This window comes from Dunckerocampus dactyliophorus, chromosome 13 (assembly GCF_027744805.1).
Source record: "Dunckerocampus dactyliophorus isolate RoL2022-P2 chromosome 13, RoL_Ddac_1.1, whole genome shotgun sequence".
NCBI lineage: Eukaryota > Metazoa > Chordata > Actinopteri > Syngnathiformes > Syngnathidae > Dunckerocampus > Dunckerocampus dactyliophorus.
The window spans coordinates 2,166,540-2,190,077 of record NC_072831.1 but is presented as its reverse complement, the minus strand read 5'-3'; the positions used below and the strand labels follow the sequence as shown (position 1 = coordinate 2,190,077).

Sequence of the window (23,538 nt, the reverse complement as noted above, 5' to 3'; positions counted from 1 at the left end):
GGCCGCCGAAGACCAGGTCGCCTAGGTGCCCGCCCTCGACCGCCACCCAAAACGCAATGCACCGGACCCTTATGCTTGCCCCCGCAGGTGGTGGGTCTACGGGGGGGAGATCCCGTGTGGCTTCTTCGGGCTGAGCCCGGCCGGGTCCCACGGGTGAAAGCCCGACCACCAGACGCTCGCCTGCGAGCCCCTCCCCCAGGCCTGGCTCCAGGGTGAGGCCCCGGTATCCCACTTCCGGGCGAGGTGCGGTCTCTCCTCGTGTGTTTATTCATAGGGGTCTTCTGAATCACTCTTGGTCTGGTCCGTCACCCAGGACCTGTTTGCCTTGGGAGACCCTACCAGGGGCATATAGCCCCAGACAACATAGCTCCTAGGATCACTCGGGCACACAAACCCCTCCACCACGGTAAGGTGGTGATTCACGGAGGGGAACTACTTTAATATTTCTATTTAATTTTTATATATATTTATATATATTTATATATATATATACACACACAGTCAAACCTGTCTTAGCGGCCACCTTTATAGAACGGCCACCTGCCTATAGCAGCCACTGAAAAATCCCCCGCAGCAAATGTACATGTCGTAGACCCTGTGTATAGCAGTCACCTGTCTAACGCAGCCAGCGGCCACCTATTTTGTCTCCCTTGGTCAATATCTGACTGCATATAGCGACCAAATTACCAACTCAAGTAGAAGCTTCATGCAAGAAAAAGTTTTGTTTTTCAATCAATGAAGCCGTCGTGTGTAGACTTTAATTACTGAGTCCTAGCTCAGTCACAATCATTCACAAGATCCACACAAACTGTCAGTTGTTCCACATAAAAAAGCCGTCTTCTTTTGAGCTTGCTATTTCCTGGTCAAACATGTAACTTTAAGAGCATTTACACCAAAACATTACCGCAAAGTAGGCTGGGAACAGGACGTGCTCCCAGCGACGCTACAATAAAAAAAAAAAAACATATGCTAGCATGCATGCGGCAGCGGGAGCAAAACTGAGTTGGGTTGTACTTAATTGAAGTATTTTAGAATGTACTCACGTTATTTTTCATCAATCCTCATCCACAAATCCATCAAAGTCCTCATCTTCTGTATTCGACACAAACAAAGCCGTCTTCTTTTCCGTTCGCTACTAGTCTGTTAACTTGTCAGTGTTATTCAGCTCCGAAGCAAAGAAGGAAACTTCTCCTGTTGCTTCTGCCAACTTTATTTATTGAACGCGGCCAGCAGACAGCAGCTCAGAACACACACACATCTCTCAGCATCGTCTCTCCTTCCTGCTTGCCCACAAGGCAAAGGTTAAACAAGCCCCACTACATAGCTGTCCAGCCAATGCCTGTAAGAAATGACACCGTTTATTTCCTGGTGTGCACTGGTCAATACTGTAATGCCGCTTGTTGTGGGGAAGGAGAGACTCACGTCGCCGATGCACTTTAATGGCTTTATTAACAGCAGAGAACACTGCAGGACTTTACATCCACGCCAACATAAACACACTTCCCAACTCTCTCCAAACTCACAGCTAGCACTGAGCCTAGCGCTCCTGCTCGGGACGCCCACTGTCACTTCCCGTCACTTCCTGATGAACTAAAGTTGTAATGACACTCTGCCGTATAAAAAGTAAATTATTAAAAACAAGCAAGCGTAAGACATTACTAGCACAGCTTTGTTCTGTGGGTCGTGGATAATAACAAGCCTAGTAGTGCTGTACAACTTTTATCCGCAGTCCGCAGTGCCCTCTACTGGTCAACATTATCATTATTATTTTTTTTCCCCCAGTTTTTTCTTTTTTTCCCCCTACTAGTCAACATTCAAACTGGACGCCAACCTGTCTATAGAGGCCACCTGTCTATAGCGGCCACTTTTGCAGACTCCGTCTCGTGGCCGCTATAGACAAGTTTGACTGTATATATATATTATTTTATTTTAGTACAAAGTCATAATTTTGAAAGAAAATCTCCCTATATTCTGATAATTAATTACAAATAAATATTACAAGACAAACGTCATCATTTTACAGAAATAATAATGTTAAAATACTACTAAAATAAATAAACAAAAAAATCTTTTTTGAAAAATCTTCTGTAATCTGAGAAATGCAACACAAAAGTCGTCTTTTCACAGGGATTAATAAATTTAAATGTTACAAGAATAAAGTCTCGAAATAAAAAAAGGCGTGGTGTTGTAAGAATACGGTCAAAAAAGTCTTCATTTTTATACCACTAAAAAGTCACATCGAAAAATCCAATTTTAAAAAGAAAGAGTGGCTTACTTCTAATGTTAATGTGTGATTGTGCTAAATTGCAAAGTAGACACTCTGAATGGCTGAATGACTCAGTGTGTTTATCTGCTGTTTTGTGCTGTGTAACACCAACACCAGGACTGGGACAGATGTGACAAAGGTATCGGTGGGTCTCTGGAAAAGCTTCGTGCCTTCAAACGTCAGCTGTCGCAGCCTCTTCCTGACCACCATGACGACCTGCAGGCTGAGCAGATGCGTTGCAAGGTATACACGTCTGATCCCACGTTTCAAGTCCTATTGTTTACTAGTTTAGGATTGCGTCCGTGTTTTAGGACCTGGAGGGAACCATCGATGACCGGACGGGAGATTTGTCCCACCTGACCGTCCTGAGGGAGTCGCTGTCGTGTTACATCAGCGCCGAGGACATTTGCGTCCTGCAGGAGCGCATCGAGCTGCTGCATCGCATGTGGGACCAAATCTGCCACCAGGTGACGCACCAGCTTCGATTTTACTCGCCTCGCTAAGGTTTGCTTGTTGTAGCGTGCACAAAGCTGCACTGAAACTTGCACGCCCCATCCTGTGTGTGCCCCGCATACACTCTCACGCAGGAAACGCACTCAACCACACGCTCAACGCTTGGCAGCTGCACACGCTGCAACAATCTTCACTTTTTCTCCCTTCAATCGCAGCTGGCCTTGCGTGCGCAGCAGGTGAGCGACAAGCTGAACGAGTGGAGCGTCTTCAGCGACAAGTACAAGGAGCTGTGCGAGTGGCTCACCGCCATGGAGAGCAAGGTGTCGCAAAACGGAGACATCAGCATCGAGGAGATGATCGAGCGGCTGCGCAAGGTAAAAACAAAAACAACGAGTAAACGCTAATGGATCCCTGTCGGTGTTTCAATACAGCACAGCACTACTGTCGTAGAGGATCTTTGAGCAGCTTTTTTGCCGTAGAGCTTTCAAAATAGCAGAGCACTCAAAATTGTAGATCTTTGACTCGGAATTTTGCAGTAGGGCTTCCAAAATAGCAGAGCACTTTTGTCGAAGAGGATATTTGACCATGATTTTTACAGTTTAAGCAGTAGAGCTTTCAAAATCGACATTTCAAAGTCAACATTTTAGCAGTAGATCCTTCACATATTAGATCTTTGACTAGCATGTTTTGATTGATTGATTGATTGAAACATTTATTACATTCAAGAAAGAAGAAAACAAACAAACAATATTAATGTTATTCATGTTAGTAGTAGAGCCTTCAAAATATTGGAGCACTGTCGTCATAGAGGATCTTTGACCGATGGCAGTAGAGCATTCACAGTAGCAGATCTTTCAAAATATTAGATCTTTGAGAAGAATTTTATCAGTAGAGCCTTCAGGATATTAGAGCACTCTTGACATAGTGAATCTTTGACCAGCGTTTTTGCAGTAAAGCTTTGAAAACAGCAGAGCACTTCTGTCATAGAGGATTGTTGACATTCTAACAGTAGATCCTTAAATATATTAGATCTTTGACTAGCATATTAGCAATAGAGCCTTAAATAGAGGACCTTTGACCATCATTTTTGCAGGTTTTACAGTAGAGCTTTCAAAACAGCAGAGCACTCCTGTCATAGAGGATCTTTGACTCGCGTTTTAGCAGTAGATCCTTCAAAAATATTACAGCATTTTTGTCATAGAGGATCTTAGACCAGCGTTTTTACAGTAGAGCTTTCATAATATTAGATTTTTGACTAGCATTTAGCAGTAGAGCCTTCAAAATTAGAGCACTCCTGTCATAGAGGATTTTGTGTTTCAGCAGTAGATCCTTAAAATTAGAGCACTCCTGTCATAGAGGATCTTGTGTTTCAGCAGTAGATCCTTCAAAATATTAGAGCACTCTTGTTGTAGAGGATCTTGTGTTTCAGCAGTAGATCCTTCAGAATATTAGAGCACTCTTGTCGTAGACGATGGCCAGCATTTTTGCAGTAGATCCTTCAAAGCAGTGGAGCGCTTTTGTGATAGAGGATCTTTGAGTCGTGCTTTTGCAGAAGAACCTTGAAAACGGCAGCACACTTCTGTCATAGAAGATCTTTGACCATCATTTTTGCAGTGGAGCTCTCAGAATAGCAGATCACACAAAAATATTACATGTTTGACTAACATTTTTGCAAATAGAGCCTCCAAAATATTACAGCACTCTTGGAATAGACAATCTTTGACCAGCGTTTTTGCAGTAGAGCCTCCAAAATAGCAGAGCACTTTTGTCACAGATGATCTTTGACTAGCTTTTCTGCAGTAGATATTTCAAAATATTAGATCTTTGGCTAGCATTTTAGCTCCTGGTCAACCCTGTTTGTGTTGCGCTGTGTCTTCAGGACTACCAAGAGGAGATCTCTGTGGCCGAGGAGAACAAGCTGCACCTCCACCAGCTGGGGGAGCGTCTGGCCCGGGCCAGCCAGCCGAGCAAAGCTGGCGAAATGGAACACAAGCTGAGTAAAGTCAACGAGCGCTGGCAGCACCTCCTGGATCTCATCGGAGCCAGGTGACAACTTCCACGCCAAGTCTGACTGCATGGTACTAACTTTGCAAATGTTTCTGTCAGGGTGAAGAAGCTGAGGGAAACTCTGGTGGCTGTGCAGCAGCTGGACAAGAACATGAGCAGCCTGCGTTCCTGGCTGGCCAACATGGAGACGGAGCTGTCCCAACCCATCGCCTACGACACCTGCGACTTCCAAGACATTCAGCGCAAACTGGATGATCAGCAGGTAACCCACAAGCTGCGTTATTGCTGCGTGGGGATCCAGTGCAACCATCTGCATGTTCTTGTGCTTGCACAGGAGCTCCAGAGCGACATTGAGAAGCACAGCACAGGAGTGGCGTCAGTGCTCAATCTGTGCGAGGTGCTCCTGCACGACTGTGACGCCTGTGCCACGGACGCAGAGTGCGACTCCATCCAGCAGGCCACGCGTAGCCTGGACCGCCGCTGGAGGAGCATCTGCGCCTCCTCCATGGAGAGGAGACTCAAGTAGGACGCAGTCAGACGCACACAACCCAACTTCGCTCGCTCTCACTCAACGTCTCTTTGTCAGGATTGAAGAAACCTGGCGTTTGTGGCAGAAGTTCCTGGATGACTTTTCCCGCTTTGAGGAGTGGCTGGCCACTTCGGAGAAGACTGCTGCGCTGCCAAACTCCTCTGGTGTTTTGTACACCGTAGCCAAAGAGGAATTTAAGAAATTTGAGGTACACCTCCTGAAGACAGAATGAAGCATGCGAGCATGCTAGCTATCCTGAAGTCCCGTGTCTCCACAGTCCTTCCAGAGGCAAGTCCATGAAAGCCTCACCCAGCTGGAGTTAATCAACAAGCAGTATCGCCGCCTAGCCAGAGAAAACCGCACCGACGTGTCCTGTCACCTGAAAGAGATGGCGCACAGCGCCAACCAGCGATGGGACAACCTACAGAAGAGGGTGGCATCCATCCTGCGCAGGCTCAAGGTGCTTTTTGCCACAGACTACATTTATTATTACACATACATCTTGACAGCGTTTCTCCGCTTCCACCCAGCACTTTATCAGCCAGAGGGAGGAGTTTGAGACGGCGAGGGACGCCATCCTGGTGTGGCTGACCGAGATGGACCTGCAGCTCACCAACATCGAGCACTTCTCTGAGTGCGACATCCAGGCCAAGATCAAGCAGCTCAGGGTGAGACAGACGCCCGCTAGTGGCTGCAAAGCATGACTACAATGGCACTGACCTAAGTCAAGGCAGGGCAGCGCTAAATCATCTGTGGTGTGATGCAGTTCCACTTCAGTCCTGTGAGTGGTGCTATTGAACATTACAGATTGGATGCAGCGCCATCTTCTGGTCCTGCTGTGGCACAGGATAAAAGTTCACCCCTTTATTTATTACCAAAGACTTTTTTTAGGCTTTATGTGCAGTAATCCCTCATTTATGGCGATTAATTGGTTCCAAAGCCCACCATGATAAGTGAATTTTCACCAAGTAGTATTCCTTTTTTTTTTTTTATTAACTATCTAATTAATCTTTTTTTTTTTAACCAAGTAGTATTCCTTATTTATACATTTTGCTAGTTAGAGCATAGAAAACCTGTTTACCTTCTAAATGAGTCTCCAATCTTTTTGAGTCCGAGATCCCTGGTCTCGGCCGTGTACCTGAACAAGATCTACCCCCCCAAAAATATATACTGTACACACACACACACACGCGCGCACATATATATATATATATATATATATATATATATATATATATATATATATATATATATATATATATATATATATATACTGAGGTGATATTACTTACCTATGTTCTACTGCTGATTACTAAAGAACAGAAAAAGGTAGAAACTGATGAAAGATGAGTGTAATGTTTCTTTTGGTAGGTTGCATGTTTATATAGGCGTCGAACACAATATTCTGTGTGCCTTGAAAGGTCAGTCAAAATCGCCTAAAATGGCCGCTACTGAAGGGGTTAATTGGATGAAAATGTCCCGTTTTTCTTCTGTCTCTAATCCCCACCTCGACAAAGTCTTGTGGTGGTGACTTCAAACGTTACGGAAAATGCAACATCACGCCAAGCTTTTCACACTTTCCACTGTCCTTTCATCCCGCAGTCGTTCCAGCAGGAAATCTCGCTGACCACCGCCAAGATCGAGAGCATCTTCCACCAGGGCGAGGCCCTGATAGAGAAGAGCGAGCCGCTGGATGCCGCCGTCATCGAGGAGGAGCTGGAGGAGCTGCAGCGCTACTGCCAGGAGGTGTTTGGTCGAGTGGAGCGCTACTACAAGAAGCTCATTCGCCTCCCTGTAAGATTTGGAACTCTTCAAGTTCTGAGCAAGATTCTACACACTGATAGTTCTACTTCTTCTCAGCTGGCAGAGGATGACACCGAAGTGTCGCTCTCGGATCGTGAGCTGGAGCTGGACGAGCCCGGGGACTTGTCCGGCCTGCCGTGGAGTGAGCGTTTGGGCGACGGCTTCCTGTCCCCGCTGCCGTCCTCGGGACGCTCGGCCTCTCTGGCGGCTCAGCTGAGGACGGAGCGTTCGGGCAGGGACACCCCGGCCAGCGTGGACTCCATCCCCCTGGAGTGGGATCATGACTACGACCTGAGCCGCGGGCTGGAGAGCGCCAGCAGGGCCCTCAGGGAGCAGCAAAGCGAGGAGGCGGACTTCCTGCCCCGGCCTGCCTCTGCCTTGTCAGGTCAGTCAAGCTTTTACGATCATTTGCTGTCATTGCTTCGCTCACTGGGAGAAAACACGACATTTCACTACAAGTGCATACAAGTACATACAGTATATTAGCACAATACTTACTTACTTCTTCAGCAACTATCCCTTTTCTTCTTTTTAAGATGCATGCTTGATTTCCCACTTCATCCTTTTTTGAGCAAATTAGCATAAATACTGTAGGCAACCTCCTCGTGTCGTTTTTCTTTAAATTTTTTAAATGAACTCCACAAGATGTATTTGAAGTATCGTGAGCGGTCCACCTCCGACAGCTAAATCCACCTCTGCATGCGCTTTAAAACATTGGTTGCCACGACGCTTATTGCGCGATTAATGCTGGCTCAGCAGTATGCTCCTTACTTGCTGTTACAACATTGGTTCTGTTGCTGCTGTCTTGTGCAATATACGAAGTCAGGGGTGTGTAAAGTGTGGGCCGGGGCTGTTTTTTTTTTATTGGCTGACGGTACATTCTAAAATATAATTTAACAAGAAAATACACACACACAAAAATATTTTAAAAAATATATATGTATATGTATATATATATATATATATGTGTGTGTGTGTGTGTGTGTGTGTGTGTGTGTGTGTGTGTGTGTGTGTGTATATATAGATATATATATATTTATATATATATATGTATATGTATATATATATATATATATATATATGTGTGTGTGTGTGTATATATATATATATATATATGTATATGTATATATGTATATGTATAGCACTAATGGGATAATCTGCAGTAATTTAACACAAAGAAAGTAAAAAAAATCTGACAAAAAAATCATAATTTTACGAGAATAAAGTCATAATACTATGCCAAAAATATCATGTAATTTATTAGCATAAACTTGAAATATTAAAACACTTATTTTGACAAAAAAACTAAACAAAAATTGTAATTTTTGGAAAATTAGGTTGGGAAAACATTATATTGTGGGAATGAAGTCACAATATTACAAGAACAAAGTTTAAATATTTGGGGGGAAAAACAACAGCAGAAATGGGGAAAAAGAGCTGTAATTCTATGGGAATAAAGTCAAAATATTAAGAGAAAAATGTCATTCTAACGACAAAAAGTCACATTTTTACAAGCATAAACGTATAATGGTATGAGGAAAAATAATATAATTTTAGTAGAATAGACTACCAATATTAAATAAATATTTCTATATTAATATATGAGAATAAAGTCAAAATATTGGAGGAAGAAAGGCATAATATTACGAGAAGATAATTTACAAAAACAAACTAAAAAAAAAACAGAAGAAGTGTAAAAAAAAACATCAAAAAAGTCAATTTTTTTGCAAGAATAAATGTATAATACATTGAGGAAAAATAACAGGATTTTAGTAACATAGACTTGCAATATTCAAGAAAAACATTTAAGTCGTAGTATTATGAGAAACTAACAAAACTAAATAAGGTAATTTTTGGAAAATTAGGTGGGGAAAAAGTTATAATATGGGAATAAAGTCCAAATATTATAGGAGTAAAGGCATAATATTACGAGAAGATAATTGACAAGAAGAAAGTTAAAATAGTTAGAAAATATTTAAAAAAACCTCAGCAGAAATGTAAAAAAGAGCTGTGACTTTGAGAATAAAGTAAAAATATTAAGAGATAAAAGTCATATTGACAAAAAAAATGTAAATTTTACTAAAATAAATGTGTAATATTATGAGGAAAAATAATGCTAAGTGGATAGATACTTTATGTACAGTATTCTTCTTGCCATATTAAAGGAATTTTTTTTTTCAAGTTTAATAAAAGTTTTTGGTGGGGAAAAAGTTAATATATCACAATATTATGGGAATAAAGGCATAAACACAAGAAGAAAATTTACAAGAAGAAAATAAAAATATTTATCTCTCACAATTGTGCACATGTTCCGGAACTTTTGCTCACATGAAATGTCGCTCTCTCATTTTCGTCTTTTCATGTCAAAAAAGCCAAATGTTTCCATTGCACCTCAAAAACAAAAAATAAATGACCTCACTGCTCCAATACACTAGGTCCCCAACTTACGAAAACCCGACTCGCGAACACTCGCTGATACGAACACAAGCCGACTGGTTTATATTTTATTTTATTTTGCCTTGTAGTGCTTAGGCTGCTCAATTTAAACTGCTACTGTACATGCTTGACCAGTAGAGGGCACTGTGACACTGCTAATGGGACCAACAGACGCTGGGGAGATAAAACTTCCGGTAAATAGAAAGCTAAGTTGTAGCTGTATGATACAACCCGGACAGAGCGTGTGATTAAAGTTTATGAAGAGTTAATAGGCCTGCTTAATTCTACACCACCCACAGAACACTACCTCTTTTAGAAGAGTCTAACCACCACCACCATTTGTACTTTTTCAATAACTCCTCCTCTTCCTCCACAACGACGTATGCTCGACCACTCCTCTTCAAAGGTAAATTATTATTACATACATATTATTACATACATACACATATACTGTATGTGTATACACGTACATGTAGTACCTATATCATTGCTAATATTACCTTTTCCCCTACTTAAGAACAATTCAACGTAAGAACGGTCGTCTGGAACCAATTGTGTTCATTAGTTGGGGATTTAGTGTACTTGCGGAGGGCACTGTAATACAAGACAGGATGTAATGCACAGGAAGGAACACCCATTTAACAGTCACACACTCATTTATTTCCATCAGGCGACACTAACAACTAACTGGAAGACAGCCTGAAAATATATTTTAAAGTATAAAAATTTGATAATATAGAAATATAAATTGAAATTGAAATGAAATGCATTTTAATTACCAAAACGGCTCGCAATTGTAATTATTTTTAGCCAAATCTGATTGGATTGGAAAAAATTTAACTACAAATAAATATTGAAAACAATACATATTGCAATAAATTAATTTATTTAATTAAATTGAACAAGATTAAAAAATAAAAAAAATAATTCAACAATTAAAATTTGATTTAATAAATAGAAATGTCATATTACAAATGAATAATAACAATAATAATAATGTGCATTTAAGTGATTCTGACAGTGTGAAGGCAACACAAAGCACATGCATATACAATGTACACTGTACCTGTGTAAGCTATGCCCTCTTTGGGGGTGAACATGAATACGGATCACACCTACCGGATGGGTGCCTGTGAATATTGTCATTCATCCAGGTCGTTGTATTCTCAGGGCACTGAATGGATGGCAACTGGACTGTTCAGGTTGCCTTAGAAGACGTTTGGCCTCTCATCCGAGCAGGCTTCGTCACTTCATGCTCAAAGACTACGTGGGACACACATCAGTCAGACTAGATAGGGGACAGCTCTAGTCTGAGAATTTGTTTGTTCGTCTGAATGCGATGGTAAGGAAGGTCATAACACCCAGTGGCAACGACCATCGTTTCACACCACAGAAGTTAGACTATAAAATAGATTGGATCTTGCACCAAGCTCTCAGTCTACAGTCTGACTGGTGTGTGACTCACCTGGTCGGTGAGCATGAACTGATGAAGCCTGCTCGGATGAGAGGCCAAACAAGCGTCTTCCAAGGCAACCTGAACAGTCCAGTTGGGATGGATTCAGTGCCCTGAGACTACAGGGCGGGTGAACGTGGCCCAAAGCGTGTCCAGTGATGAATGTGTGTGCTTTACCATGTGTCTTCCAGATGTAGTCATCCCAGAGAGCCAGGAGGCCTTTGTTAGACTAACAGAGCAAACACTGAGGTCCTCCGCCGGTAGGCTACATGCTAACCCCCAGCATGCCTCGAGGGCTCGGGAATAACAAGAATTTAGCCTTTTCACCTCTTTGGGATTTTCTGTTGATTTCCACACTTTTTGGGGCACATGTAGCAACACTTTCTAACACACTGAGGCTCAGTTCCATTTCGTCTTTTGGTTTTCAATTTGGAGAAGAGAAATGGAAGTGAGCCCGAGTCTTTTATTTTAATGTGGCTTTCTCACTTTTTTTTTTGGTGCTGTGTGGCTCTAATAACCTCTTTCTGTGCTCACGCATGTCGTGGTCCTGTCACTCTACCTCTTCCCTTGACGAAGAGGATGTCAGATTAGTGATTGTGGCACAGGCTCCGCCCACACAGAGACGCACTATGATGTGAACAAGACCACCAATCCCGCGTCTCTATCTGGACGGAGCCTTTTTTACGTTGTGGTGACCGTCTGCGCCATTATGAGCATTAACGTTGCGTCAACAGGGGAGGTCGCCTCCATGGACTCCAATGTTCACCAGCCCGACGCCGGACGCTTCCAGCTACAGCACGGCGACAGCGTCCGCAGCCGTACGCCCACCGCCGTCGACCTGGATGCCTCGTACATGGGATACGTATGTGACATGCTGCAATGACATCCAGTCCCTGAAGGTACGACAGCTACAATGTGTTGATGTTGTGAGCTGCAGATGAGGCTGCTGGGCGAGTGCCGAGGCAGCATCGACACGGTGAAGAGGATGGGCCACGAGCTCAAAGAGGAAGAGGACACAGCGTCAGGACTGGCCAATCCCAGCAGCTCCGAGTCCCAAACATCAGGTGCTTCTCTCCACTCTCCCGCTGCGTCCGCCTCTCCTCTCCGTGGTCGTACAGGAAGTTGACTGAGGGTACTCGGTTTTTCCATTTTTCAGGTGTGATCGAACGCTGGGAGCTCCTGCAGGCCCAGGACCTCAGCAAAGAGATTCGCACCAAGCAGAACCAGCAGCAGTGGCAGCAGCTCCACTCGGACCTGAGCAACATTTGCACCTGGCTGAGGGAGGCTGGCGACGAGCTGGAGCAGCAGCGGAGGCTGGACCTCAGCACCAATATCCAGACCATCGAGTTCCGCATCAAAAAGCTCAAGGTGAGAGTGGACGCTGTCATGTACAAGGTGTCTCGCACAGGTGAGGACAGCCCAGGATGCAGCGCCGCTCAATTCCATTCCCAAGAAGATGAAGACAGTGCTAAATAAACTATGGTGCTGACACTGCAAAGTGAGGGAAGTATAAAGACACGTGTTGTGTTTGTCCAGGAGCTGCAGAGGGCCTGGGACAAGCGCAAGGGGATTGTGCTGTCCATCAACCTGTGCAGCACAGACTTTGTGCACTCGGACACAGAGGAGTCCAAAGAGCTGCAGGCCAAACTGAAAGACATGAACAACCACTGGGACAAACTGGCTGCCTCGTTGGACGAGTGGAGGTCTTCGCTGCAGGGAGCCCTCATGCAGTGTCAGGTGGGGAGCCACTCATTGTTCATGACGATGCCGAGAGGTGCAATCGTCAGGCCAGTCATTCGCGTAAACGACAGTCGTACCAGTTATTTGCACAATCAACCCTCATACCAGTGATTTGTGTAATCGACAGTCATACCAGTCATTTGTGTTATCAGCAGTCATTGGTCATACCGGTCATTCGCATAATCGACAGTCATGCAAGTCCTTCTCGTAATCGGCATTCATACCAGTCATTCGTGAAATCGGCACTTGTAACACCTGTTTACATAAATTAATACGTGGTATAGGTAATATAATACAGTATATGTAACGGATGCCAGCCTGTGAGGCCGCAAGTGTATGTTGGTAAACCCAGTCCAGGCTTTCGGCCGTGTGGTCAACGCTCTCGTCTCCCATTGCGAAGGTCCTGTGTTCGAGCCCCGGTGCGGGCGGTGCAATGCAGGACGGGTTACATATATACAATATACAGTGCAAATGGGGGGAAAATAAGACGGAAAACTATGAATACATAAACAAAATAAACGGTCATTCGGAAGTTCAGTGCTATAAGTTTCAATGAGCTAACAAGATTGATCGATGGCGCACACAATAGATCCCCGACCCACCCACAGTACAGACAGTAGAGGTGAACCCACTTCAGGTGTTAGAGTTACCCTTCAGGAAGTTGTTAGTGGTCAACGGGCAGTGACAGGAGATGTTATGGCAGATGTTGCGTGGAGAAAAGTTTGTGGGCTGCGAACAACCCCCCCTACCAGCTGGCAGGAGTGGTATGATTCAGTCTTGGTTTGGGCTCCAATAAGTGGCTCTAGGTCTGCTCTGGCAGCTCGCCATCGTAGGAAACCTGGCCTGTGTAACAGGACCAAATGTTCACTAATCATACAATGTACATTACTATATTTGTGCTGTTCACCAATTCCTAACTATAAACAACATTTCTATGTGTTCCAAAGCTAACAACTATTGCTAGCATTCCCATGCATATTCTCATACAATAGCAAAAATAGCACTAATTGCACTATAAGTGTAATCTAAATTACATGCTGAAATATTAACAATTCAGCAATATGCATATACATACCATCTACAATTTATATAATCTATGCAATATTCAACAGGTATATAAACATAAACATCAGACAAACTACTACATCAGTACTCAAATGTACTTGTTTCAGCAGGTTTTGTTGTATTTTGCTGAAATAAGGCGTGTTCTAATCACGCTAACCGTCTCCATTAAATGGAATAAAGGCACGAGGTAGCTATCCGCAACCATTCAAATGAATGGAGGCGCTAGGTGGAGGCGGATAGCTAATGCTACAAACAATTGACTTACCAATTCCGCGGTCTATCTCGACATGTATAGTTTCTTTTTGTCCACTCGGTTCGCGGTAGGAGGCTCCTACGAGTGGAACACGAACCATTAAAGAGTAGGAATGTAAAATAAATGTTGTGAAGAAGTTTCAACTGACCTGTGGCTCCCTTGTGAGTGAAGTTTCCCCACTGCCATACACATACTGACAAGAGGCGCCATATTTAAACACTGCACGATTGGTTACACCGCACCACGTGATCAATTGACGTCAAACTATCACAATATTTAATTTGGCAACAGCAAATGGGGAGAAATAAGTAATACTGGGGCATGTGCCAGGCTCTGAGGAGTGGTGTGATTGGGTCCCAGGATGCAGACACAGGACGAGTCCAACAGTTCAAGAGTAATTTCACACCTGTGTCAGACGCGTCAACCTCGACAACAAAAGGGAGAGAGGGGTTAGGGTGGATGAAAAAAAACTCTTACGGCGCCAAGTCAGCCTCAGGCGTCCTTGAAAATGGAACTTTAGAGGATGTGAGCTTATTCAGAGGTTTGGCAACTTTACTAAAATGACGAATAAAGCGTGGGTAAAAGTTAGCAAACCCAAGGAACCTCTGCAAAAGCTTGTGAGCCACAACATCAAACATAAATGGAAAGAACACAAACTACAAAAGGCGTCTGACCAGTGTCATCGAAGAGCGTGACCGAATGTACAGAATTTGTTACCTGGTTACACAGTCATTCCAGTTATTTGTGTAATCGACAGTCATGCAAGTCCTTCTTGTAATCGGCATCCATACTAGTCATTCGTGTAATCGGCAGTTATGGAAGTCATTTGTGTTATCAGCAACCATTGGTCATGCCAGTCATTCGCTAATCGACAGTCATGCACATCATTCTTGTAATCGGCAGTCATACAAGTCATTCGTGTAATCGGCAGTCATACAAGTCACTCGTGTAATTGGCAGTCATACAAGTCACTCGTGTAAGTGGCAGTCATACCAGTCACTCATGTAATCGGCAGTCATGCACGTCCTTCTTGTAATGGGCAGTCATACAAGTCACTCGTGTAATTGGCAGTCATACCAGTCAGTCACTCATGTAATCGGCAGTCATGCCAGTTATTTGCATATTCGACAGTCATGCATGTCCTTCTTGTAATTGGCAGTCACACAAGTCACTCGTGTAATCGGCAGTCATACAAGTCACTCGTGTAATCGGCAGTCATACCAGTCACTCGTGTAATCGGCAGTCATGCACGTCCTTCTTGTAATCGGCAGTCATACAAGTCACTCGTGTAATCGGCAGTCATGCACGTCCTTCTTGTAATCGGCAGTCATACCAGTCATTCGTGTAATCGGCAGTCATGCCAGTTATTTGCATATTCGACAGTCATGCATGTCCTTCTTGTAATTGGCAGTCACACAAGTCACTCGTGTAATCGGCAGTCATACAAGTCACTCGTGTAATCGGCAGTCATACCAGTCACTCGTGTAATCGGCAGTCATGCACGTCCTTCTTGTAATCGGCAGTCATACAAGTCACTCATGTAATCGGCAGTCATGCTAGTTATTTGCGTAATCGACAGTCATGCACGTCCTTCTTGTAATCGGCAGTCATACAAGTCACTCATGTAATTGGCAGTCATACCAGTCACTCATGTAATCGGCAGTCATGCTAGTTATTTGCGTAATCGACAGTCATGCACGTCCTTCTTGTAATCGGCAGTCATACAAGTCACTCGTGTAATCAGCAGTCATGCACGCCCTTCTTGTAATCGGCAGTCATACAAGTCACTCATGTAATCGACAGTCATACCAGTCATTCGTGTACTCGGCAGTCATGCCAGTTATTTGCGTAATCGACAGTCATGCACGTATTTCTTGTAATCGGCAGTCATGCACGTCCTTCTTGTAATCGGCAGTCATACAAGTCACTCATGTAATCGGCAGTCATACCAGTCACTCATGTAATCGGCAGTCGTACCAGCCATTCGTGTAATCGGCAGTCGTACCAGCCATCCGTGTAATCGGCAGTCGTACCAGCCATTCGTGTAATCGGCAGTCGTACCAGCCATCCGTGTAATCGGCAGTCGTACCAGCCATTCGTGTAATCGTCAGTCATGCCAGTTATTTGCGTAATCGACAGTCATGCACGTCCTTCTTGTAATCGGCAGTCATGCCAGTCATTCGTCTATTCATCAGTCATACTAATGATTGGTGTAATTAACAGGACTTCCATGAGATGAGTCACGGCCTGCTGCTCTGGTTGGAAAACATCGACCGCAGGCGTAACGAGGTGGTCCCCATCGACCCCATCCAGGACAGCGACACTCTGCATGAGCACCATAAAACTCTCACGGTATGTATTCAATCATAATTTATTTATATGAGCGTGCAATGAATTTTCAACACTAGACACAAGACTGAACTGACTCAGTCAGTCCATGTTTCCCTTGAAAGCATCATTTTTGAATCTCAGTGAGGGTGTCAGTAATATCTAAAGAATGGAGTCTTGGTCTGTGGTTTTTCACAGCAAATCCGCCAGGAGCTGCTGGACTCTCAGCTGAAGGTGGCGTCGCTGCAGGACATGTCACTCCAGTTGCTGGTCAACTCGCAGGGTGGTGACTGCCTGGAGGCCAAGGAGAAGGTCCACGTTATCGGCAACCGCCTTAAGCTGCTGCTGAAAGAGGTCACTCGTGACCTCCGTGAGCTGGCCAAGATCCTGGACATCACCAGCAGCCAGCAGGTCGCTGTCACTTGCACCCTCACATTCAAACTCTATCAAACCTCTGCAAACTAAACATGGCTGTCTTTTGCATCCACAGGATCTGTCGTCGTGGTCCTCGACTGATGATTTGGACACCGGGTCGGGGTCTCTCAGTCCCGCCTCAGGGAGGAGCACGCCGAGTCGGCGGCGATCGGTAACGTATACACTTGTTCCCGTTCCCGTTCCTCTAAGTCCTCCACTGCTAACATGAACTTGCATCCCATGGACAACCAGCAGGAATCACCTCCCACTTCCTTCCCCATGCCAAGATCTGTCCTTGTCGTACGTCCACACGTGTCCTCCCACTCCTCTGCATGTTCCCAGAGCTGCAGACCCACCAGTGGAGAGAGGCGGGAGTCCAAGAGAGCTTTCCTCTAGATCATTCCTTGAATTTGTGGTCCCAAGAACACCTTCCATCTGCTGAATTCACAACTAATTCACTCATGCCAAGATGTGTCCACACCCCTTCCCGTACGCCCACGACTGCCCTCCACCTCCTCTGCACGTTCTCAGAGCAGCAGACCCCCCAGCAGGGAGAGACAGGAGTCCTCTCTCTTGCATCTGCATTTGTAGTCCTTGTAGTCCGCTCCCAAATAAGCATGCCACTGCTGCTGATGTGTCTGATCACATATTTTATTTTGGTGGCTTCTGTCTTGATTTGCCTGGACTGAAACTTTCTTTTCTTTTTACCCGCCCCCTACCCCACCCCTCTGCCCACCCACCCCCGTTCATTGCAACCAGCGGCGGGGCAAATGTAGTGTGTCACAGCGTGGTGGAGCCCCTGTGAGCAGTCCACAGCACAGGTACATGATGGTTCTGTTGCTTCCTAGCACGGCCCAGAAGATGATGGAAGTCATGGCTCACACGTGACACGCCCCTATTTCCATTCCAAGTGCCTTTAAAAAAAAAAAAAAAAAAAAAAAGACGAAAGAAACGACTCATGATAGTGAATTCCATCATCTTCTGCAAGTCTCCTTGTGTAGGCTGACTGATGCCCATACTCCTTATAAGGAATGATGCAAGGCCCCGCCCCCTCCGGCGTCCTCCACCACTGCTTAATAACCCCTGGACGTCTCTCGCCCCAATATCTAACAAGAGCACCCCCTCTCCCCGCCTCTTCAACTTGCCACTAGTGGGCACTCATGTGCAGCTTTCTTTTCTCTCTGCCCCAAATGTCTGCAATGAACAACACGACAAGGCGTGTGCAACATTTCCTCTTCCTCTTTTGTTGCCATCGTTCCCCCTCCATCGCCTCTTGCCGTTCATTCTCTGTGAGCTTTGTCAACGTCTTCCCTTTGATTCCCTCGGAAGGAGCGTTTTCAAGCTTCCTTCTTGCCTTTGCATGAATAATAGAACGCAATAGAACACCAACTCACCAAAAGCACAACAAGTTTGCTGCTGAGCTTTCTTCTCTTGCTGTTTTCTAATGTCACAAACAAGACGGAGCTTACAGATGGAGGGAGGGGAGAGGAGCGATACGTGCTTTCTTGTCAGAGTCTCTGTTAAGGCTCGGTCACAACTGGATGTAGGATTTTTGGTTTTTTTTGCTGGGCGATTTGTGCTCCAAATCGCTTTTTTGTGCTTGTGGAGAACGTAGTTGTGGTGACCATGAAAGAGTAAGATCACCACGCACGAAGTCTGAGGTTGCTCGGACATACGGCTGTCACTTCATTCGCACAGCCAACGCACGTAACCTTGCGTTCTGTGCGGGCTTCGTATGAAGGTTGCAAGAACTACACGCAAGCTGTACGTTGTGCGTGCGAGTGGCGTAAGAGCCATACCGGAAACATGATTGGTTCTGCACATGCGCAGGATAGAGCTTCTGCCACGTCACGTGCCGTGATTTTTTTTATGAACATAAATGGTCAATAACCACACGTATAATGTGTAATATATCGGGGCTTCTTTTCCTTAATGACGCTTATTAAAGACTTGGCCAGCATGTACATGGTCTTTATTCACCAGCCGTGACCTCATGCAGCACCTGTGCAGATGCAACACAGGCGTATATGCCGTATCCACTCACCTAAATCACAATATGCATTGCAACACCAGTCAAATAATTATATATTTACACACATATTCCACTAGAGACATACCAAACACAGGAAGAAACAAAGATAAAGTGATAAATACGAATACAGATACAATAAAGCATGTAAAACAAAGCCGTAGGCACTCTTACGACTGACTGACTTGACACGCATGGAGCACGTAAGAAATACCTGAACGTGCATTGGCCGCACTTTGTTATGTATGTGCGGTGCACTTGCAGCACACACGTCACAAAGCGTATTAAGAAGGTGTATGTAGAAGATGGCAAACAGGTTTTCTATGCTCTAACTACGAAAATATTCCATTTATAAATAAGGAATCCTACTTTGTGGAAACCCAGTCGGGTCTGGAACCGATTAAAGGCAGCAAACGAGGAATTACTGAATCAGGAATAAAAGCCAGCTTTGTGATCTACTTTTTAGTATTAGTGTGTTTTATTTAATCATCATTTTACTTTTTGGTGTTTTTTTTAAGTGTGGCTCTAATCCTCCTGTGTAATATTCTGATGCACATTTCATTTGACTTTTAGATTTTGCTACTTGCAAAATAAAAAAGAACCCATGGCTGCAATTGGCCCCCAGGCCACACTTTGGTCACCACTGTTCTGAAGATTATACCCATTACTTTACTGGGAAAACTGGAAAACTGGTCAAATGAACGTATACTTTGAGATGAGCAATAGGTACACCTTCACCAACAAATGACATCCAATTCAAAAGCTCCCTAACACGTAACCCTGCCCGTAACTTGGAACCCATAACCCTAAACCCTAACTCCTAACCGTAACCCTACCCTACCCCTAACCCTAACTCTACCGGTAACCCTAACTCCTACCACTACCCATAACTCCTAACCCAACCCCATAACCCTATCCTAACCACAAACCCCTAACCCTACCCTAACCCCCTAACCCAAACCACAACCCCTAACTCTAACCCCACCCCTAACTCGGTAACCCTAAACCCAACCCCCAATCCTAACCGCTGACCCTACCCCTAGACCTAATCCCCCTGGGAGAGGGTGCAGTGAACTATCAGATCATAATTGAGAACCACCACCCTAACCCTACCACCCTAAGCCCACCACCCTAACCCCACCACCCTAACCCTATCACCCTAACCCTACCACCCTAACCCTACCACCCTAACCCCACCAACCTAACCCCACCAACCTAGCCCCACCACCCTAACCCCACCACCCTAACCCTATCACCCTAACCCCACCACCCTAACCCCACCACCCTAACCCTATCACCCTAGCCCCACCACCCTAACCCTATCACCCTAACCCTATCACCCTAACCCCACCACCCTAACCCCACCACCCTAACCCTATCACCCTAACCCCACCACCCTAACCCTATCACCCTAACCCTATCACCCTAACCCTACCACCCTAACCCTACCACCCTAACCCTATCACCCTAACCCCACCACCCTAACCCTATCACCCTAACCCCACCACCCTAACCCTATCACCCTAACCCCACCACCCTAACCCTATCACCCTAACCCTACCACCCTAACCCTACCACCCTAACCCCACCAACCTAACCCCACCAACCTAGCCCCACCACCCTAACCCCACCACCCTAACCCTATCACCCTAACCCCACCACCCTAACCCCACCACCCTAACCCTATCACCCTAGCCCCACCACCCTAACCCTATCACCCTAACCCTATCACCCTAACCCCACCACCCTAACCCCACCACCCTAACCCTATCACCCTAACCCCACCACCCTAACCCTATCACCCTAACCCTATCACCCTAACCCTACCACCCTAACCCTATCACCCTAACCCTATCACCCTAACCCCACCACCCTAACCCCACCACCCTAACCCCACCACCCTAACCCTATCACCCTAACCCTATCACCCTAACCCTACCACGCTAACCCTATCACCCTAACCCCACCACCCTAACCCCACCACCCTAACCCTATCACCCTAACCCTACCACGCTAACCCTATCACCCTAACCCTACCACCCTAACCCCACCACCCTAACCCTATCACCCTAACCCCACCACCCTAACCCCACCACCCTAACCCTATCACCCTAACCCCACCACCCTAACCCTATCACCCTAACCCCACCACCCTAACCCTATCACCCTAACCCTATCACCGAACGCTAACCCCTAACCAGAATATTGTCACCAAATGTCAATGAAAAGTGCTAAGCATTGTTATCTTAGATTTTTTTGATTGAGCTTTTCTATTGGATGTCATTTTAGTGCAGACATATGAACACTGCCAATAGATTTACATTTTGATCTCACGTTTAGCTCACTTTGAAGACAGTGATAATATTGGAGTATAAAAGTACTTGTTGTCCTTCCTCCTGTAGCGTTTGAATGCATTCATGGTCTTTGTAGTCCTCTGGTCTCTGTTTGGCATCACTGTCCCTGTCCTAACCTTACTTTGCACCTCATTCACTCACATTCATGCCCTCCTGCTGCTGCTGATGGAATGAGACCATAATTGGATTTAGCATTGTGATGAACACTTTCCATGAGAGACATACTGTATTACACTCTGGGAATAGAAGCCACAGTGGAACCTCTAAGACAAACGTCTTATTATCAGCCATTCTCCTTATGTCTCCTTATGTCTCTGTATGGCTGGATTTGCTCATGGGGGCGTGTCACTGAAACAAACACTGTCCTTGTTACATGCGTCATGCTTCACAGTCTTCCATCTGCAACGCCACTTTGCTTTATGCACCTGTTTTTGGAATTTTGCACTTTTTTGGAATTTTGCCCATTATCCACAATCCTTATGAGACATGAAGACACATGTGTTTCTCTTCTCTGTGCCTTCTGAAGATATAAAAAGAGGCAGCTAAGAATGCACGTAATGGGACGCACCTATTCCGCCTATAAAACCTTCTGGAAAAACCTCCAAAAAGCACCAACGAGGCTCCATTTACATAATGTGACCTGCATATTAACCAAGCTACAGCGACATTATTATTATTATTAACATTGTTACGCCCAAGAACTACGTTACCCGCATAGTGACACGGCGCCACACTAGCAACTAGCTTCACCACACACTCGCTCACAATGCGTCAGGTCGCTAGAGAAAGGTAACGCTACATATTGGAGCTGCCGCCACTGCCGCTGTGTTTTTGTTTTTGAGTTTGGAAAAGTTAACGCTAGGTGTAGCGTTCCTTTCTATGTTGCTGTGTGAAATCAATGCACCCAGGAAGGAAGTTCCCAAAATACTGCAAGTATTGCATGTTATCATGAATGTACCTGTTACTACATGCTCACAGCATGGAGAGAAAACCATAATACCTTGTTGGAGGTGTTTTAAAGGTGTGTCCCCATTACGTGCGTTCTTATCTGCCTCTTTTTATCTGTTTTTATATCTTGAGTGCACAAAAAAGAGAAAGATGTGTGTTCGTGTCTCATAAGGATTGTGGATGACGGGCAAAATTTTTTTTTTTACTATTAATTCTGGTTAACTTCTTTTTACACTTGAACAGCCATAGCCATTCTTAAGTGGATTTCTTTGTTTTTACTAGAAGTGAACTGCTTGTGGTTGACTTCTTTTTACACTTGTAAATTTTCCCATTCTGAAGGGTTTGGGTTCTTTTTCCACTTGAATATTTTTCCATTGATTTTTGTTGTTGTTGTTTTTACTATTAACTGGTTAACTTCCTTTTACACTTGAATATTTTTCGCTGTTTAAAATTGTCACTATGAACTAATTGTGGTTAACTTCTTTTTACACTTCTCTAGTGTGTGTTTTTGCGCCACTGTTTGTTTTTGTTAGCCACAGTTTGACTCTGAACCTCACTTATAAAACTGTGCGTGGAAATCTTACTAAAAGTCTGCGTGTGCCAGAAACCCAAAATGTGCGTACGGACAAAAATATTCAGACCTAAAAAAAAGGAGGTAAATGTAAATGCAACTCCACCCCACTAATGCCCTCTCCACGCCTTCAATTCGCCGTAAATGGTCAATGCAAAGTGGCTCATGAATGCGGCGTCCATATTTAATGACCCTTGATTGCATTTAGCTCGGTTCTTCTGAATCACGGCTGCTGAGAAGCCAAAGACGAAGAAGCGGAACTTCACCGAAACTGCGATGGAAATCTTAGTTGGAAAACATCATGAGCGAGTCCGCTGTCAACAGCGTCAGTTTACATTTTTCCTAATTGATACAACATTTTAGGTGAACATAAGCAGAGCAAATTCTCTTTCATTTAAAGGTGGACACAATGACTCAAAACAGGGATGTAGTTATGTCGAAAATGAATTGCTGTAATTCCAGACGGATACTTTAAAAATATTTAACTTCATGATGACATTAACACCATCAGAATATGAGGTATATTATCATTATTTTAACAAGAACAGCCCATCATTTAGGAAAGAGGAAGTTAACGCACACGGCCCTGACACTGTCCACAAAAATAAAGGCCGTGCATGGTAAATAAATGTTGCTGCTGTTGCTGACATACTTGACATTTGCAACCAAAAACTAACAATTTTTTTGCTAAATTGTCCAAAAAAAGTGTGAGAAACGGATCACTAAGGACTTGTTAGCTCTGTGTCTTGGAAACTTAAACCCGACACAATTATTTCATTGACAACCAGATGTTTGTTATAATTAATTTGAATATTAGTGGGACACATAATATTATCGTCAGCTGGGATAGGCCCCAGCATGCCCCCGCGACCCTAATGAGGAAGAAGCG

At 44.6% G+C, this 23,538-nt stretch overlaps 1 protein-coding gene across 5 annotated transcripts in view; it reads left to right on the top strand.

The window, feature by feature from the left end:
* Positions 1 to 23,538, top strand: part of syne1b (spectrin repeat containing, nuclear envelope 1b) — a 147,844-nt gene that overhangs the window by 123,229 nt on the left and 1,077 nt on the right. For 4 of the 5 annotated variants that reach the window (XM_054797136.1, XM_054797138.1, XM_054797137.1 and 1 more), the window contains 20 exons: positions 2,384 to 2,509; positions 2,578 to 2,733; positions 2,935 to 3,093; positions 4,599 to 4,765; positions 4,826 to 4,988; positions 5,061 to 5,248; positions 5,313 to 5,463; positions 5,533 to 5,715; positions 5,786 to 5,923; positions 6,858 to 7,049; positions 7,116 to 7,443; positions 11,139 to 11,207; positions 11,682 to 11,809; positions 11,885 to 12,011; positions 12,104 to 12,315; positions 12,484 to 12,684; positions 16,229 to 16,357; positions 16,532 to 16,744; positions 16,824 to 16,919; positions 17,507 to 17,568. In XM_054797136.1, coding sequence (XP_054653111.1) covers positions 2,384 to 2,509; positions 2,578 to 2,733; positions 2,935 to 3,093; positions 4,599 to 4,765; positions 4,826 to 4,988; positions 5,061 to 5,248; positions 5,313 to 5,463; positions 5,533 to 5,715; positions 5,786 to 5,923; positions 6,858 to 7,049; positions 7,116 to 7,443; positions 11,139 to 11,207; positions 11,682 to 11,809; positions 11,885 to 12,011; positions 12,104 to 12,315; positions 12,484 to 12,684; positions 16,229 to 16,357; positions 16,532 to 16,744; positions 16,824 to 16,919; positions 17,507 to 17,568 — 3,188 coding nt within the window. The remainder of the gene's footprint in view (positions 1 to 2,383; positions 2,510 to 2,577; positions 2,734 to 2,934; positions 3,094 to 4,598; positions 4,766 to 4,825; positions 4,989 to 5,060; positions 5,249 to 5,312; positions 5,464 to 5,532; positions 5,716 to 5,785; positions 5,924 to 6,857; positions 7,050 to 7,115; positions 7,444 to 11,138; positions 11,208 to 11,681; positions 11,810 to 11,884; positions 12,012 to 12,103; positions 12,316 to 12,483; positions 12,685 to 16,228; positions 16,358 to 16,531; positions 16,745 to 16,823; positions 16,920 to 17,506; positions 17,569 to 23,538) is intronic. The other variant, XM_054797139.1, reaches the window with a different exon arrangement.